Below are 19,063 nucleotides of genomic sequence, written 5' to 3' on the forward strand. Positions count from 1 at the left end.
TGTTACGAGGTTTGCCGTCTAGATCACGTGGAAGTGCTCTAGGCTCTCGAGGTGGTTTATAACTAGGCGTCAAGCAGGGACTTAAAGTAATGACAATAATGCAATTCGTAACTAATAGTGGAGTATACTAAATGATTGATCTTGAGCACGAAGCTCTATACAAAGGAAATCCATCTTGATTATATAGTCCTTCATGCTTCTATGATTACTGGTGATCCTCCATGATCACCAGTGATCACCTATACCATGATCCTTAGTGATCACTACTGATCATTTGTGATCACGTGTCTTGGTAGTTGTGTAGCCCGTCGTAACAAGACTTTAGACTTTTCTTATAAATAGATATAAAAATTAATAAAAAAGATCAAATAATAAACTCAATGTTTCAAAGGATTTCGTTTGAAAAAGGGGGAGTCGGTTTGGAGGTTGGGTGAATAGATAGGATAGATATAATAGGTAGGTATATGCTCTGATATTAAAGTAGGAAATCGATCAAGATGTTTACCTACCTATTCAAGGAAGGAATCCAGGAACTAAAGAAATAAGCAAGTTATTTATCAATTACATAAAACCAAATCAATCAATCAATCAATCCACTCCATCCTTTTATCTATAGTGGTATTTTTACTCCGCTGTACTAGTACATCCATATCTTATATGACAAGTGTATGCTACGCGTACGAGAGTTAGCTTTGGGGGTCCCCGAGTCAAAACGCAGCTCCTACTACCGCTACTAGCAGATATTTGTAATATCAAAACAAACTCATCCGTCCGTCCTTCTTCATCAGAACACGAAATCTCGTAAGAACGCCAAAATAAAGTGCCGTGACTACATCCATTGAACTCCCCAAATGCCCTCCATCCCCCGGCCATGCAAGCAAGCAAGTAAACATTCGTCCTTCCTAGAAAGACGATTATTTTCATGCATATAAAAGAACAATTCTCATCTCCTCAACTTTCGTCTCAACTAAATCGGTCCTCGAATATTTACATGTTAGCCTGTGGTGCATTCATCCGTGGATGTTGCAATGTTGCCAAATTTTGCAATTCAACGAGTTGGCGCATAACTTCTGCAGTTTGTGCTTGCTGGGCCTGTGATTGTCTTTTTAGTTCATCATTTTCCGCCTTCATTTTTTTGATCTCTTCGCGGAGATTCTCAAGTTCACTTGTATCTCCCTTGCTATTTCCGCGTTTTCTCTTCATGCCTGTCATGACTGCTTGATTAGGATCTTCTTCAGCTTCCTCCATAGTAACCATGGTTAATTGCGACATTCCAGCATCTGCTGTATGCACGCGTCGTAAATGTTCGTTGAGATTTTCTTGACGGGAAAATCCTTTTCCAGTATGACGTTTACAGTTGGGATGAGGACAATTCAGTTGTTTTTTAGGCCCACCATGTTTTCCATGTACTTCTCTTTCGTGTCGAAGGAGACCCCCAGAATATGTAAACCCAGGAAGCTTTTCGCAACCAGTTTCCTTGCATCTATAAGGGCGATCGTGTTTGTCCATATGTTTGCTATTAAAATGTCAATGATGTCACTTATAAATATGGGAAAACTACGTTACCTCCACTCGCATTTTCTGTTGAAATCTTTCGTCTCTTCGGTACATCCGGGCCAAGTACAGTAAAATCTTCCATTCGCATCCTTTGTAATTTCCCTGTCAGGTTTTGGTACTGGCTTTGATCTTCCGGGCGATGGCGCTTCCTCCTCATCTTTTGGTAATTCTGGTAACTCTAATGATGTGTGGTCTGGAGTTTCTGTCATAGGTTGTGCTGTGTAAGGGTTTTCGGACATTGGAGGCGGCGGACTTGGGTAATGTGGTTCATCGTGCGGTTTGAACTCGTCTTGTTCTTGAGTTTCATGCGCCATTTGCATCGGGTACTGCGTATCAGGCATAAATGTTCTGGACTCGTAGCTTAAGCTCATGGTGTTGTTTGGACGGGGAGAATCGTAATTTGGAAAGAAGTTTGATCCTTGGCTATGAGGGTACTGTTGAGGGAAATATGTATTATTGCGATTAGGAGAGGGATATAGATTTGACTGATATTCGTCAGGAAGATGATTGCCACGCTCGTACAGCCCGCCTTGGTTGGTTTGAGGATGATTATTGGATTCTTGATAATGGTATTGCTGGTATCCTGGAACTTGAAAAGCGGCGGCTTGAAATTGGTGTTTGCCTCGTGCGCTAAGGTGATGTGGCGAAGTACCAGCCACGCTTATTAGTAATCCATCTCTTTTACCACCTCGATTAATTTCATTTTCATTTTCATTTCCTTCATTAATATTCCGACCTTCAGCTCGATCGGGGGAGCCAATGCTTGTTATATTTGGCTGAGAGTTTAAACCATTAGGCGCGACCACAGAGGCAATAGGCACATCAGGCACGACAGTCACGGGTCCATTGACGCCACGGCTCGAATTTAAATTATGACTCGTTCTAATATTGTCGGTATCGCTTATTCCTTCGTTGCTGCAGGAGCCTTGACGAATTTGAGGAGGGGCTGGCGACTTTGATAATCTATCCGGTCGATTGTCCGATGGACTCGTATGCGACATGGTTAAGAGAGCTGTGTAGAGAAGAGAATGTCCATCAGTCACATCACATGCAAAAAGATGACTACCTAGTAGACATTCGTGTAACCGTACGTATTCCAGGGCTGTAGCGCACTGGAACTGGAGACATCGGATGTGTACTAGGTAGCATTATGTGGAACAAAATAATCCATAATGCAAAAATCGTGACTCACCTTGTTGTGCTCTCGGCGCAGCTGCCTGTGCGTAATTTCGAGTCGCAGTATACCGAAGCTGGTTCAGCTTTTGTATTGGCTGAAAGATTTCTTGATATACACTATTGTGCTTGTAAATCCTTGTATGGTTCAAATGCGAATGCGAATCAGATTGTGGATGCTGGTAGGAGTCACCGGGACGTTGTAAATGGTTGCCCTGAGTATAGTTGCCCTGATATTGACCGAAGATAAATGGATCATAGTCGTGGGGTTCTTGTTTGATGGCTGATCCCGATTGTCGATCTAAAAAAAGGAAACAAATAGTCAGAAAACTAAATCTTATTTAACAAAAACACTGCTGTAGTGACCAGAGTAAAACTGAAACCTCGATCCTCGAATCCTGGCTTTTGTTTGGATTTTCGATTCACTTGGATTACACCCAGAAATTTCCATGGAATAGAAATCGTAATTCTTGCTGATGCTGGTGGACCTTTTTTACTATTCTCTATAACGAGTATTCTAGTAGTAACCAAAGAGGAATGATGATTTTGATTGATAAGTAGTGGCTGCCTCGAAAATAGTTACTTGGACCTGTTCATTTACCATTCGCATCGGTACCTTGGATATATCTGGGAGAAGACAACTCCTCAAAGTGAGCCAGAGCTAACAATAAGAGCCGTATGGAAACAATCGCCTTGGAAAAATCTCACTTAGCACAAGGGATTCGCAGGTGATGTTCTGAATACAGCCGTGCATCATGAATCATCCAGGCCGAGTACGGTAGGAAGAATGTTGAAACTGCAATTTGCCCTTTGATCTGTGCTGAATCGAGATATTCCAGCTGTTAATCCCAACTTGATGGCTTCCTGGTTGGAAGAGGGTCATTCACCCCGGCAACGTCGTCTCATCTTTGGTCAGTCAAACGTTAAGGAAAGCCATGCTGCTCACCGAGTGGTAAATAATTGTTCATCACCGGAGACGAGTTAAACGCCGAGGGCCTGGGAGCCTCGCAAGACAATGACTGCAGACGGCTACGAGATGCATACGGCTGTGCTTGCTGCCAATAGTCGACTCGCATATAAAACATCCAACATACACCCCACAATACCAGGATTGAAAGTTTCACCCCAACCCATGGCCATGTCGAATTAAGAAGACGTTGGCCTCCTGGCCACTCGAGGAACCATCCAAAACCAAACAGATGTCCACGGCGGCAAGAGCCTGTTTCGGGACGAACATAAGGATAGAGTGGAACGTGAGAAATGCTTTGACAGGGCTGCACTGGCTCGAATGTCGTACTCAGGGCGATCAAAAGCAGGTAGCAGCAATAGAGAGCAAGAAAGTTAATAGGCCCTTCTGCACATTGAATAATGGAGATACCCAATCTGTTGGACACATCATGCCAAAGGTTTGGGCTTGTTCTCTCGAGACTTCATCATAGTTAGTTTGAGTAAATCGGTAAAATCATCTATGAATGATTATATGTAGAACTGGAAAGCAAATTTGGACTCATCCAAGCTAGCGCGAAGATCTAAAGTCTTATGTGATCGAGACCTTCGGCGCAACCACTCCCCGCAAAACTTTTAGATGCTGGAACTACTATCAACAGTCTGGAAGATAATCCACAGAGAAAATTACTCCGTACATGAATAACCGAAATACCATTCGGAAAGGAAAGCACAATTGGGACAAAAAGGAAAAATCAGTGCGTCATTAAGGAAGAATAGAGACTTACTTGCCCCCGAAAACCCTTCTGCTTGTCTTTAACTTCTTTTCGACCTCGACCAATTCACATCTATACTTCATGGACTCTGATGCATGTTGAATATTGGTGCGAAGAGACTGCATTTTCTCCATGCAGTGTTGAGCTTGAGCTGATGTGTACATACTGATAGGAGAAAACACGGACATCATAGTTGCGTTGGCGAAAGGTTTCCAATCTTGCCTTCCCACTAAAGCATAAAACAAAACAGAAAAAATGTATAAAAGAAGCATAGAGATATGTCATCCACATGAAATCCGCAAAAAGATAGGATTAGATCCATACTAATAAGACCAACCATGCACGTACTTGTTAAGTAGAGGATGGAAATTTTCATCTTCGTCATTCCGTTATGAAAATTCCCAAGAAATCAGCATTCCACCAACTATACACCGACACTCATATTCCGAACCAGGGCCAAAAACCTCCATGTATCGAGTATCTGGGGACCTCAATAGGATGGAGATAGATCTAAGTTCTAAGCGATGCTTATTTTGATCGGTGAACAGGTTCCTGGCTGCGACGGGTAATCTGACATTGGCGTCACATTATGCAGCCCTGTAGGGCAGGATTCAAATAAATGTGGTGGCTTCTTAACTTAGATGCGCAGCCTCATTCGAAGGTTCTCTGAAGATTCGAAATTCATGGTGATTCGCTTCACCGCGTTGAGTGAGGTATTTACCCAATGTTACGCCGCTGATATACATATCTGGATTTTTTCTGGAAGGGGGGAACGTTGCAATTGATGTTGAAGATTGAATTCTCCTTTTCATTGTTTTTCAAGGATCCAACTTCACAGTCTTTTCATTAATCATTTATTATCTATCACTCAGGCACTTATTCACGCCAGGCTCATGTTATTAACACCTGAGGCGGAAAAGAGATTCTATTCCAATCTATCCACAGGCGCGAAGCTGAACTACCTACAAAGGACTTTTCTCCCCCATCATTTTTTTACGATATTCCAAAAGTATCTTCGAAAAGCCCTCGTGGTACATAAATCGATTCAAATCCTCATTATGCGTCGTAAAACTTACCAAAGAGGTTATCAGAAACGAGGTTTCCCATGTTGTTTCCAGGATTGAGGAAATCTCCAGTTGGTCTGAATAGATTTCGAGGTTAAGAAGGCTCATTGTAACTGTGTCACTGTGATACCACGAATGTTACTCTGGGTGAATTCCTATTGGAGCATTGCACAGCTGCACCTCCTCATTCCTCGTGATAAGTCATCCAGGGTATCAACTAGTCGACAACTAAGAGAAGATAACGAAACGTTACTTGTTTTCCCATTTGCCAAGTATTCAATAGTGTCTCCTTGCTCGCTTTATCTCCTTCTGCAGCAGTAAATCTTATGTTGAGATCTTCATGTTCAGCCCCGGCGGCACAAACAAATATTCTTCTGCATGATGGGGGATTTGATAATGCTGCAGAATCTTTGTAATGTTGTTTGTTAGGAAGTGCCTCCCAACTTCAATCGAACCGTTCCTTGCTATTTGTTTGTGGAAAAAGCCACTCGACAATGGAGATCTTGGACCCGAAGGGAATACCAAGATACTGTTACGTCAATAAGCTGCATATGCCTTCACCAATAGCATGATTTGCAGATTGTGATGTTGATCTGCTATACGACCTTCGCCGCAACATGCCAATGAGCCATCTCAGGCAGCAACGTGGCAGATTAGGACGGTTGCATAGTTTGCAAGCCCTTTGACCTCAGATTCCACATCTCTCCGTTGCCGCACCTCAGCTTCAAGCACCAACTCCAAGTTGTTCGAGAGAAGAGCAATGCTCATATGTCAATATTTGAAAGCGAGACCATTTCGTGGTTTATACCGACGAGAAAGAAGGTCGCTAGAGTTTGACCAGAACATATCTGAATTATCGAATGTTGTTCGACTTCACGGATCTTTTGCATGAAAATCATCACGTTGATATTTAATTCTTCACCACTTTTACGCTCCATGATTCCAATATTCCCATTCAAGACACCAAGATAAAACATGCGAAAATCATCACCCATTACTATGTATCTATTTTCTTTAGAACGGCACAGAATCAATTATCTGAATCTTTGATTTTAAGATGGCAAGGATGATTGTCATTGATACATATACAAGGGAAAAATGATTCGCAAGGAGCACTTCTGCGTTTGCATTTGGGAATCTCCAATCGTTTTACCAATCAAACTCACTCCTTCGAGCCACCACTTCACAGTCCTAAGCCCAAAGAACATACTGATACGGTCCGGACTAACGCCTTGGAAATTTGCATTACCTGTCAAACAATAGATAAACGTCTGTGTTTGCAAACACAGCTAGAAGTTCTTCAAAACTACTCTCCGCAGATCTGAAGGCGGGGTAAATACACTGAAAAACCTTTTAGCTTGATAGCATCTTCAAGACACAAAAGCCGTAGGGCGAGATAACGCGCGGTTAGTCTGTGTCGAAAAGTTTAAAATCATGGCAATGATGTTACTATCAAGTGTGACGCGTAGACTTTTATACTTTCGGAGATTGTTCGACCTGCGATTCCAAAACTCCTATGATATGGTAAATGGAAAATTGACAGCATACTCCGTATATGTATTGAGGACAGGATAACCCCGCAATATCAGACACCCGCCCCCCAAAGAACTATCACTAACCAATAATTCATAAAATCTCAAGGGCCCGACTTTGCAAATTCTATTCAATGCCGATTCTAGTATACCGGGATCAGCTTTTCGGTCCCGAACTAGGCATGTTCCATTTGCTGATCCATTGGAAAATGAAATCCTTGATTGTTGTCTTAATGTGTGCACGTGCGATATCGACCGTGCCGTTTTTGCCGAGATGCTAATCTACTCTGTTCTGTTAATTGTTGCGGAGTTACATGCAATTCAGCGGATTTAAGGTTTATTGATAGTAGGTATGTGTGGAAGAATTTAAATATACTATTGGATTGATCAATTCCATATAAAGAGACTTTTATGCTTTTAGAGGGTTTATAAATAATATAGGTTAATTATCATATAAATATTTAGTTTCGGCAATTTCCAACTGAAAGATTCTATCATTTCAAAATACAACCAACCCATCGATTCGGGATTTGAGGAATTTTCCGCCGGACAAAGATCCCTCAACCTCGAAACTAAGCGGAACAAAGTGACAATTTCCGCGCTCAACTCGCGACATCTCCTAGATTGAAGCAGGTATTTTTTAATTTCCTTTCCCCTCTTTGCTTTATATAATCGGTGATTAATCAATATGGAGACAAATTACCGCAATGCAATGATCAAAAAGAAAAATTTGCTTCAAATTTTGATCCTTTATGATATTTACCATTTTTAGCGTTGCAGCTGTGCTTAGCTTAGCTCCCCGAGCTGTGTCACAGACAGAGTGGAGCGGGATCTCCCTTCGATGAAGCTTATGTCATGTTATACTTCGTACGTTTACAAGTGAGTCGATATCTCAAACGGTGCTGATACCCACCATAAACATTTGATTTGTAAGCTTCCGATTTGCGATTTGCGATTACTATACGGAGGAAGGTTACTCTGATAAGAAATTGACAAGTGTCGTGTCGAGCACTCAGGTCCTTGAAAGCGGGAGGAAATATATCAGATTTTACATACATACATACATATATATTCATCCCACGTCCATATAGCGGCCTATGGATTGACAGCCATTATCCCATCAAGCCGATCTATCCGCTGCTTGTCTGTGGGAGCCGTCAACGGCTAGTGGCATCTTAGCGATGTAGAGATTCGGAGTGAAGATGCTCCACTCGTCCACCACTAGTGACACGGGCATGGGGCATTTACCACCCATTTGCCTTATCGATCCACTTCACCCCTCGAGTTGAATGAAACATCTCCCTAAAACTTGCACAGCTGCGAGCCCTTACCGGCTTAGAACCTTCTATCTTCTATTCTTCCATCGCTAGCTCTCAGTCGGGTTTCCTTACCGCCTGCATATCCGCTGCTGTCAAGAATAATGGGTCCGCCAAATTCCGTTTTGCAATCGGCTCTTATTAATACGACAAAATGCGGTATTGCCCTGGACACGCCCTTCGAATGATTATTTTTCAACCCAAAAAGCAACTTTCGGTCCCGAATTTTTTTACTTTTACCTCCACGGTCTCGCTATTCGTGCTATCAAAACTATAAAAATTACCGAACCTTAGGAAGCCATTGTTGCTATTGGTCAAACTGCCCCATTTTCCAAACTCCCCTCCCTTTCTATTTATCATGACTTAGCGTTCGGACTTTTGAACTTCCCGTCGCACGAGTAGTTCATGGGACATTTCATCATCATTTGTGGAGTTTGGAACAAGCAATACAGATGTTAAATTTTGGGTAGTGCTTCAAAAGATTTTCAAAACTTATATATATCATCTTACAATATCTTCAAGCCTTATCCACATCCCCAAGTTTGATACCTCACAGTTCTCTGCATATATCATCCATCTCACAGACATCCCAGCTCTCACTACCTACACATTCCCAAGTTGAGCCAGACCGACCCTTCAAATCCTTCCAGAACTAAGTTTACGAGCATTCCTCGGTATCGTATCCACTTCCCAATCTCCTGGGATAATTATTATCGAAAGTTGCAGAAAGGAATCCATATATTTGTGCACATACCCAGTATACTTCAACAAGGACCCGCATACCAGCCTTCCACTCAAGAGTCCTACAGATCATATATATATCTACTTGCCCCGGGGCGCAAGATATACCCCTTTTTGAGTTAGAGGAGCATCGCAGCACGAGGATTCAGTTTAGTGCAGGGTTTGAAGATAATTCTAGGTCAAGTTCCGGAAAAGTTGTCGAGCAGGATTTGAATAAGGCTGTCGGTACCAAATCGGATATTGAAGCCGATACACTTATTTCGAATTCGAGATGGATACTGCAGCTAGTAGAATGTCTAATGAACATGAACATGTGAATGAGGAGAGGTGGAACGATACCGCTAGTATCGACACCGAACCCTTTCCCGGACAAGGTAGCGAAGAAGAACCATCAGGAGGACGTAGTCAAACTACAACATTAGCGAAAGAGGACGTCGACGTGGAAGCACAAGGCGAGAAGGAAAAGGAAGCTGCGTTGGATTTAAAAAGAGAAAAGGAAGAACATGACCCGAATCTGATAACTTGGGATGGACCGGATGATCCCGATAATCCGATGAACTGGCCCACAAAGAAGAAATGGTTCGTCACTGTCATTCTGGGTTTCATGACTTTCGTCGTTACTTTCGCGTCTAGTGTTTTCAGTACGGCTACAGTTACTGTTGCAGAGTTGTATAATGTTTCCGAGGAAGTGGCTGTATTAGGTACTTCATTGTTTGTCATGGGTTTCGCAGTTGGTCCTTTGGTATGTTCTCATTCTAATTCTCTGTTCTGGAAGCTCCAAGACAGAGCATACATATATTATATAGACAAAGCGACTAACAAAATATAGATATGGGGACCAGGATCCGAACTCTTCGGTAGAAAACTCCCTCTCTTCGTCGGCTACGCCGGTTTCGCCATCTTCCAAATTCCCGTTGCTGTAGCTCAAAACCTTGCCACGATCATGATATGCCGATTCCTTGGCGGCGCCTTCGCTTCTGCCCCATTGGCAATTAACGGAGGAGCATTAGCAGATTTCTTCGGTCCTGTAGATCGTGGTATTGCTGTTTGCGTCTTCTCCGCAGCAACATTTATTGGTCCGATTGCAGGACCTATCGGGGGTAATTTTATCACGCAGTCGTATCTGGGCTGGAGATGGACAGCTTGGCTTACTTTGATTTTGGCTGCGGGTTTTGGAGTAGTGGGTCTGATTTTTGTGCCTGAGAGTTCTCATCCGAAGATTCTTCAACAAAGGGCTGCAAGATTAAGATTTGAAACAAAAAATTGGGCTATTCATAGTAAAGCTGATGAAGTAAGTCATCTTCCCTAGATACTCCTTTCCATCTTTTCCCAAAATTCCACCCCAACTTACAACCAAATCAAACAACTAACCCCATCACCAGATCAAACTCGACGCCCAAACCATCATCCAAACCTATCTCTTCCGTCCCTTCATCATGCTCGTCCAAGAACCCATCCTCCTCCTCATCACCCTCTACATGGCCCTCATCTACGGAATCCTCTACCTCTTCTTCGAAGCCTACCCCATCTCCTTCCAACAAGCACGCGGCTGGTCCCCCGGTATCGCCGCCCTCCCCTTCATCGGAATCCTCATCGGCGTCCTCATCGGCGCCTGCACCATCGCCTTCATAACCAAAACCCGCTTTGCGCGCAAGCTCCAAAAACATGGCAAAGTCATCCCAGAAGAACGTTTACCCCCCATGATCCTCGGATCCTTCATCCTCCCCGTCGGACTCTTCTGGTTTGCCTGGACATCCTCTCCACATATCACATGGGTTCCGCAGGTTATCTCGGGAGTATTCATCGGATGGGGAATTTTGATGATTTTCTTACAGGGTTTAAATTACATCATTGATGTATACAAATGGCATGCTAATTCCGCCATTGCGGCGAATACTTTCCTGCGGAGTTTTGCGGGCGCAGGGTTTCCGCTCTTCGCGCAGTATATGTTTAAGGGGTTGGGTGTGTCGTGGGCGACGAGCGTCTTGGCTTTTGCCTGCGTAGCTATGATTCCTGCGCCGATCCTTTTCTTCGTATATGGAGCGAGAGTGAGGGCGCTATCGAGATTTAGTCCTAATGTTTAACCGAGGCTGGACTGGAAGACGAGTAGGAAATCTATGAACTGAAACTAGAGCTTGAGAGTACACAGAGGGGTTGTGAAATTCGAGAAATGAACATATTCACATACATCTATATATGATATCTTATCGACGAGATCACGTTTACATACATACATAGATACATTTACGTTTCGTATATATGTATAGCGATATGAGAGTTTGGGTATTTGGAAATTGGTTTGCATAGCGAGGAGTTTACCGGTCTATCGATAGTTTTCAAGATATATATTCCCTGGTAGAAAGATGAGTAAACAAATAAATAATTAATCAATCAAATTAAATAAAATAAAATAAAATAAAATAAAATAAAATAAAATAAAATAAAATAAAATAAAATAAAATAAAATAAAATAAAATAAAATAAAATAAAATAAAATAAAATAAAATAAAATAAAATAAAATAAAATAAAATAAAATAAAAACTTAAATATATAACCGAGATGCTTTTTTTAAAAGAGAATTAAATTGTGATATAAGTAAAATAATAAATATTTTTATTTTTTAAACCCTACAGAGTATACTCGAGTACTCTAATATCCATCCTGTATTCTTATTTAATCAGCCTCAGGTTTATTCAAAATTCAAAAGTTCAAAATTCTTATACTACCCTACACCTCGCCTCTCTCTCCTCTCCCAAGATGAATCATATATTAATTACACCATCTCTCAAATTAACTAAATATATTCAACTCTACTCAACTGAATCTATTTACTCAACTCAACCTTACCCTAATTAACCCTCCTAATTCACCGTGACATCTTCGGTTAGGGGACTTAAATCCTCATCTTTAATTTATACAACTAAATAACCAAAATAATTATTTCATTTCACTCCCATCCATATCACTCAATTCACCTCACTCATCACTTTAAAAGAATAATAATCCATTAATCAATTTACTCCATCTACTTTACTCTTTCCCTGGGTAGGAACCTATTCCACCCAACTTCTTTCCTCCTCCCAATCCTTTCTTCTAACCCGACAATTTAATTCCTCTAATCCTATTTCCATCCATCCATCCATTATTTCATCAAGTCCCCCATAACATCACCTCTACTACCAACCACAGTGCCCCTTCTCAACCTCGGATCATAACCCTCTCTATCTCTATCCCTCGCACTAATCCCTGTTACCCCTCTACTTCTAGATTCACCATTCCTACCACCCCTACTCCTTTGGCCCTGCTCCTCCTCCACCACTCCTCCTTCCGGAACTCCCAAATCAATTTCTGTCAGCCCACCTAAATCCCCTTGTGAAATCCCCCTACTTCTTTGCGTCGTCGTCACCTCTTTCTCCTGCACTAATCTCTCCCTCACATCGCCACCTCTACTCTCTCTTCCACTGTTACCCATAACCTTTCCCATCCTATCCTCTCTAAAATCCATCCTCTCATCTCCATATTCACTACGTCCACCAGCAGGCACCAATTTACTAGTCGTAACCCTCTCCTCATAACTATACTCCCTAACGTCGTCACCCCCATCCCTACTTCCACTTAAACTTCTTCTCACCGACTCCACAACATGCTTCCGCTTCTCCTTCAACTTCTTCTCCACCTGAACCAAGGTATTCAAATTCGCATGTCTAGCCTCCAAACTCTGTTCATCCACCAACCTATTTTTGTTCCGAATGTCACTCCACCTCGTCATACTACCCATTTCTAACACACTCATTCTGCGCATGATATGTGTGGGATTTCCAATAATGATCGGCCTAAATTCTTCATCCACATCATCGCCTGTATTTCCTTGTATATACTGTTCCCTCTTCATCGCCTGATAGCGTTCCAACTCGCCTGTTTTTGATTCCGGAATAATTTGTACATCTTGGAAACGTGCGAGCACACCGATAAGAAGAACAGAGAGGATAAGTAGAACACCGCACATCACGCCTGTGGCGGCCTGCTGACCCAGATGTCTCTGAGCAACTCCTCCAACTCCACTTGCCACTGCCGCAATACAGAATCCCATACCTTGTGTGATACCAAAAGCGGCACACACGCGTGGGAAACAAGAGTAATTTGTCACTTTGCCGGATTTACTGCCACTTCTCGGACGTCCCGTCATACCAGGCTGAAGATCCGAAGTATCGAAAGTCTCCATAATGATACCATTACACTCAGAAACAGCGAGGTTCGAAAGGAAACCAATGGCAGCAGCGAAAATGATAGGTAAGATGAATGGAACTGGTGGCCCGGTGGACGAGAGTGTATAAGCTAGGCCCATGAATGGAAGAAGAATAACAAAAATCGAGCGTCGAACGAAATGGGATGATAGAGAGATCTTTTTCTTCTTCAATGTATCGTCGTCACTTTGCATCCCTTCTTTCCGTTCTCGGCTGAAGATGCCTGCTTTTTGAAATGGAACGGAGAGAAGTGCACCAAGTGGAATCGATGCCACGCTTGCGCCAACATATGGAGATTTGAATTTGTAGTATTTTGAAGTTAAAGAACCGAGAAGCTAGCCATCGTTAGATAAGATATTACTTTGTAAAAAAATCGTAGCAACTTACAATCATAACCAAGATAATCTGACCATAAATCCAAGCCTGATAAAATGCTAAAACCAGAAAGCCAGGTTGACGCATCATGCTTTGCGTTAGCAACAAACCATGATGAAATTCCTCACCCCACCACTTCGGTCCGGTATGTACTCTATGCATTTTAACCTCACCCTTTGCCAACCTTCTAGACACTTGATCATCTTTTCTAATTTCAGTAACGGATCGTCTAAAAGCAGATCGTCGAACTTCAGGACCAACCACATTCAGAACTAATACCAGCGCAAGAATGGCAATACTAATATAGAAGCCCCAAGCAGGCGTCAAGAAGTTGATAATAATTGCGCCAAGCAAGAATCCAACTCCAATAGATCCAAGGTAACACCAGGTCCATATACCCAGCCAAAGACCCATGCCACCACCATGACGTCTAACATCACTTTCATCGACGTATTCTTGGTGAGGATTAGCACTTTGAAGCGAAGCACCAAAAAGATCCATCAAAGTAGACAAAAAGTTCATGTTAGCAAAACCAAGTGCAAAACCCATGAATGATCGAGACAAAAGCAGACCAATTCTCCAACCGTCCAAGTTAGGATTTCGCGTTGCACCAACAGCCAAAGCTTGAGGGAAAAGCAGTGGCATGGCAAGCGACATTGAACCAAGAATATATGGCTTACGACCGTGTAAAAGTGGGAGTGGCCAAAAGAGAGTAGTTGGAATGGCAAGACCTATGAAAAAGAAGACGTTCCCAAGTACTGTGAAATGGTGCAAGTCCACAATCGAGTATTGGATCGAAGGAACCTCGCCTGCATAGATACCAATTACAAGGCCAACAAGAAACGTACTGAGACATGTTATGATAGCCGTGAATCTCTTCCGCGAAGAAGACCAGTCTCTGGCGATAGGTTTTCGTTTGTGAGTTCTTGCCAGGCTGAACCCTTTATGATCTTTTAGGCTGACATGTCTTTTGCCTTTAAGATTGAAGAAATGATGACTCATATTCGTGTTCATCTTCAAGGAACGGTTGGAACCATCTCTGTTTATAGGCGGTCGTTGGTCTCGTAGTTCTACGAATTTATCTCTGTCCTCATCATCCCCTCCACCCCCACTAGGCTCGCCACCTTGTGCGGCTTGTCGAAATTGTGATTGAGCTCGACTTCTGAGTCGACTCCGTGGCTGGCTTCGAGCTGTTCCCCCTTTCCCCTCAACATGTTGCATAATGTATTCATGATGAAATCCTGTTTGAAAATCAACTGTCTCAGAAGGATGTGAGCCATCAAGACTGTTTGAAACGGAAGTTTTAACACGAAGTGTAGTGACAGGAAGTCTGGCTAGTGTGGCTTCATCCTCTTCATAAAGTTGCTTTCCTGGGCGTGTCTCTTCATCACTTTGGGAACGTAAAAGACTAGGAGACTGGTAGACCGTATGACGCTCAGATATGTCTTGCCAGCCAAAACCACCAGATGTAGTAGTTCTCGATGGTTTCTGTTTCTATTAGCACGCTTTGATAAAACATCTTTGATAAAGAGGAATGTGAGGCAGTTTAATCTATCCTGTTTTTGACATACCTCAAGGTTGCCGTTACTTATGACAAAATCAATCCTATTAGACTCAGATGATGGTGAGACCCCTGCGGTGCTTTTTCTTGGCATAGTGAGACGCTGTGTTAACGGCGGCGGTTTTTTGGAATTGCTTGGAAGGTCCAAAGCATGTAAGGCTCTAGAACTGTCCCAAGTAGCACTCCTTTCACGCTTTCTAAAAGCCTGATCAGGTATGTTGAGATTCGTACCGAGTGCTTCTTTCTCTTCCTGCCTTTCCAGCGGCTCTTTAATCGCAACGTCGGAGGCAGGTGCTTGACTTGTGGTTTCATCCTCGGTAAACTCATCATCGTCAGTATTGCCTTCGGTACTTGTTCCAGAATAACTACGAGCACTTTCGTGTGCACTTGGGATACTTTCAACGCTTGACAATGCCTCGTTTCTGGGTCTCCTTCGGTTCTTCTGTGGGACAGATGATGTCCCGTTGTCCATGTATTTGCGACCACCCTTCAAAATTGCAGCTGCATTACTAAGAAGATTTGGCACACTGTTATCATCGTCTTTTTCTGCAGCTTGTCTTGCGATCAATAGTGCTTCGTTAAGCAGTTTTTCGAGGTCATTAATAGTCCTTGTGAAAGTTGCTGCAACAGCTGCTCCTTTGTCTTTCGGATCAGCGAAAGTGATTTTTGGCTTGGTTTCAAGGGGACTTGGTGTAGCCCCAAGAAACAGCTCCTCTACTGGCACTGCTGGTGCTGTAAAGGAACGTTGGCGGCCACTAGACTCACTATGAGCTTCGGCACGTCGAGATCGTGGCGGTAAGGCCGTCAGTCTAGGTGCATATGCATCGTTACTGCTCAATAGCTCTTTAAGCCAATGAACAGTGCTTTTGCGATTCATCGTTCTGTCCTCTGAAGTAGTGTTGGTGGTAGAATCTGCGACAGACATCAAGCCCTCCTTCGACCCACGGCGCCTAGGAGTATCTTTTTTGGCAGGCACAGCAGAGGAGTTCCTGTCCCTATTCCTGGGTTTTAGAGCGCGGTTTTTCGAAGAATCTCGTGGAGGAATAGCATCATATATGGTGGTGGTAGCTTTTGAGGATTCCTGTCTTCTATTTCCGCTAGTTGAGGTAAGAGGTATCTCTTCCATCTCCCCAGAGTTTGGCGAAAGACTCTGAGATTTGGGGTTTTCTTCCTTGGCAGGAGAAAAGTCTATTATCGATATTTCAGGCTCCCGGTCATCAAAATAAGACTCAGGGGCGGATTCTGGTGCCTGAGTCCACAAAGAGTCTCGTCGCAAATACTCGTCGGCAGTTTTAGCTGCTTCAGCTAGAGAATCAGCAACAAGCATTCTGTATGCATCACTTGCCTCGGCTTTCTCAATTCCAGGCGGCACGACCATGTCCTGCACAGCATTACGAACAGCTACCTTGACTGCATCTTGAACCGCATCTTTTACTGCAGGAACAAAGCCCCAATAGGACGCATTCAGAGGATCAACCGGCGGAAAGGCTTCTGGGGCATCTTGCTGCTGTATTTCTTCTACAGACTTCTGGTCGGTAAGGGCTTTTGTACGTGCTTTGTTACGTTCAGGGATACTAGGCTTCCTATCAGAAAAATCGCTAGGGGTATCCGCTGGTTTTGGCTTCTTTGGAACAGTCACAACGGCGGTGAGCAAAGGTACTGATGGACTTGACTTGTCGATATAGCCCAGCTTGATACATGTAGGCGATATTTCTTCTACGACAAGCTTGTCTGCCGACGAAGTACCAGATTGGTTCGCAAATTCGTCTCCCTCCTTTGCAGCATTCAATGCAGAGAGCTCTGCTGCTGCCGCAATATCGGCCAATATTGGCTCTAGGAGTAATTTTGTGCCTGAGCTCGGCGTGGCAACTTGGGTTGGAATAGTAGCCTTTTCTGTTGTACCTTTGGATGATGATGTAACGGTCGTTAAGACTGGTGGGACAGGTAGCCCAGTATCTACTGGTGTACCTGTTGCTAAAGGCGATTTGAGTAAAGAATGGCGGACAGATGTCCTTGATGCTCCGGAAAGCAATGATGGCGTTTTTGCTTTAGCTCGAACAGATCCAGTCGAAGGAGATCGACCTAGTTCAGGAAGTAAAGCTTTCTGAGCCTCATCTTTGGAGATTGAGACAGTTGGTTTAGCTTTAGGACCTGGTAGGCTAAAATTTGTGACGACTGCCGAAGAAAGGGGTAGAGGAGTGAGTTCATCAACAGCCATCTCGCTGGTCAAAACATGAGGGAAAGTGTCAACCGAGCTGACACTGCTGCCTCGGGTGGGAGGTGGAGATCCTTCGGTATTTCTTGGGTTTGTTACGGTTGCTGTTGTAAAGGAAGATTCGGACTTCGTATTATCTTGGGCACGAGTACCACTCGACTTTTTATTATCTCGGACACGAATACCATCGGACTCTGGCTTGTAGCTTAAAGACCGCGTCAAAGTTTGTTGGCCCCTAATATTGTTGAGTGCAAAGTCAAGGTTTGCCACACCATCTGGGACCATCGTTACATCAACTTTGAGAAGATCATTTTTTGGCAATAGAGTTGAGGGCAAAGGATGATAAATATAGTGTTCTTTGCAATTTGGAGGACAAGTTGGGGAGCAAGCGATTTCTGGCTGACCCTTGACTTCCTCTGGGGGAGACTGCGGAAGTTTAGAGAATCTGGATAACTCCGCATCGGCTACAGCGAGTGCTGTACATTCCTTACTGGTTGGTTGTTCGCAGTGCGGGCAAGTTTGATCAATATCCTGGGCAGAAGTATCTTCCGTAGGTACTTTTTGATATATATTCTTGATTGGCGGAAGACAGGATCCAACCGCGATCTTGGAACTGTTGGGCTTACCAGGCTTTTCAATATCTCGTACTACCAACTTAGGGAGCCGAAAATAGCCCGTTTTCGTCGGAGATTTGGATTCGAGGAGTTTCGAATTGATGGAAGGATCAACGTCAGCAGCACCGCCATCGATGCGAAGATCGTTTGCCGAACTCGAGCCCCGTAATCTGGCTGTGCGTTTATTCGTAGACACACTAGGGCTGGAGTTTTGTCGAGATTTTTGAACACGTGGGACCTCGATATCCATGCTACCGTCAGAGCTATGGAAGTTACGGGCCTGTGGCTCCACGCCGAGGAACCCAGAATCCGATCGTGTACCTCTTGCAGCCTTCTGGGGAGTTATATATTCGTCGAGACTTCCAAAGGCTCTGGCCTCGTGTCGTGGTGGGTTGCGTTCGTCGGATGGATTTGGGGTTCGAGGTGGGCGACTTGTATTGCGGGATAAAACGAGTGCACGAATTCGCGAGAGGATATCCTCCTCAACACGACAATTAGTAGTGTGATCAAAGCCAGTACTCTGTGCAGAAGATGTCCTTCTGCGGCCAGTGATGGATACTTCAGCCGGCCCAACGGACGGAGAGTCCATTGGTCGTTGAAAAAGCGTGCGGTAGTCTTAAAGGTACATAAGGTAACGAATATTATAGGATAATTTTGATGAATGAATATAACCAAACGAGTGTTATTATTTATGTTTACTGTTTAAAAACGAGCGTAAAGCTGTGTGATTTAGATATGTGATTTTGGATTGCAGGTCTCAAAAGAGACGATACAAACGGAAAGAGCATTCGAGGTGTTGCCATCAAACAGATTTGCACATTCTCGAGCATCCATAAACTAAGCTCACCTTGCACCTTCCGTTTTAACCATTGCAACGCTTGTTACTCACTCGGCATCGATATTTATAACATTGAACCGGGAACACTTTAAAGTCCAAAAGCAATTGCTT

General features: G+C 43.4%; 5 protein-coding genes across 5 annotated transcripts; 1 reads left to right on the plus strand and 4 right to left on the minus strand.

Annotated features, from left to right (window-relative positions):
- Window positions 1-987: 987 nt before the first annotated feature.
- SS1G_10276 (hypothetical protein) lies at window positions 988-2,558 on the minus strand (the record flags this gene model as incomplete). Its single annotated transcript, XM_001588679.1, has 2 exons — window positions 988-1,516; window positions 1,567-2,558. The coding sequence occupies 2 exons, from the start codon at window positions 2,556-2,558 to the stop codon at window positions 988-990; spliced, it is 1,521 nt and encodes a 506-aa protein (XP_001588729.1).
- A 932-nt stretch (window positions 2,559-3,490) lies between these two features.
- Window positions 3,491-4,639, minus strand: SS1G_10277 (predicted protein; the record flags this gene model as incomplete). The annotated part of the gene is made up of 3 exons (XM_001588680.1): window positions 3,491-3,550; window positions 3,825-4,158; window positions 4,464-4,639. 3 exons carry the CDS (start codon window positions 4,637-4,639, stop codon window positions 3,491-3,493), a joined length of 570 nt encoding a protein of 189 aa, XP_001588730.1.
- A 1,640-nt stretch (window positions 4,640-6,279) lies between these two features.
- Window positions 6,280-6,510, minus strand: SS1G_10278 (predicted protein; the record flags this gene model as incomplete). The annotated part of the gene is made up of 1 exon (XM_001588681.1): window positions 6,280-6,510. The coding sequence occupies one exon, from the start codon at window positions 6,508-6,510 to the stop codon at window positions 6,280-6,282; it is 231 nt and encodes a 76-aa protein (XP_001588731.1).
- A 2,865-nt stretch (window positions 6,511-9,375) lies between these two features.
- Window positions 9,376-11,188, plus strand: SS1G_10279 (hypothetical protein; the record flags this gene model as incomplete). Its single annotated transcript, XM_001588682.1, has 3 exons — window positions 9,376-9,846; window positions 9,934-10,395; window positions 10,487-11,188. 3 exons carry the CDS (start codon window positions 9,376-9,378, stop codon window positions 11,186-11,188), a joined length of 1,635 nt encoding a protein of 544 aa, XP_001588732.1.
- A 1,059-nt stretch (window positions 11,189-12,247) lies between these two features.
- Window positions 12,248-18,703, minus strand: SS1G_10280 (hypothetical protein; the record flags this gene model as incomplete). The annotated part of the gene is made up of 3 exons (XM_001588683.1): window positions 12,248-13,684; window positions 13,737-15,212; window positions 15,296-18,703. The coding sequence occupies 3 exons, from the start codon at window positions 18,701-18,703 to the stop codon at window positions 12,248-12,250; spliced, it is 6,321 nt and encodes a 2,106-aa protein (XP_001588733.1).
- Between the last annotated feature and the right edge of the window lie 360 nt (window positions 18,704-19,063).

Source organism: Sclerotinia sclerotiorum, genomic scaffold, assembly GCF_000146945.2.
Source record: "Sclerotinia sclerotiorum 1980 UF-70 scaffold_15 genomic scaffold, whole genome shotgun sequence".
Taxonomy (NCBI): domain Eukaryota; kingdom Fungi; phylum Ascomycota; class Leotiomycetes; order Helotiales; family Sclerotiniaceae; genus Sclerotinia; species Sclerotinia sclerotiorum.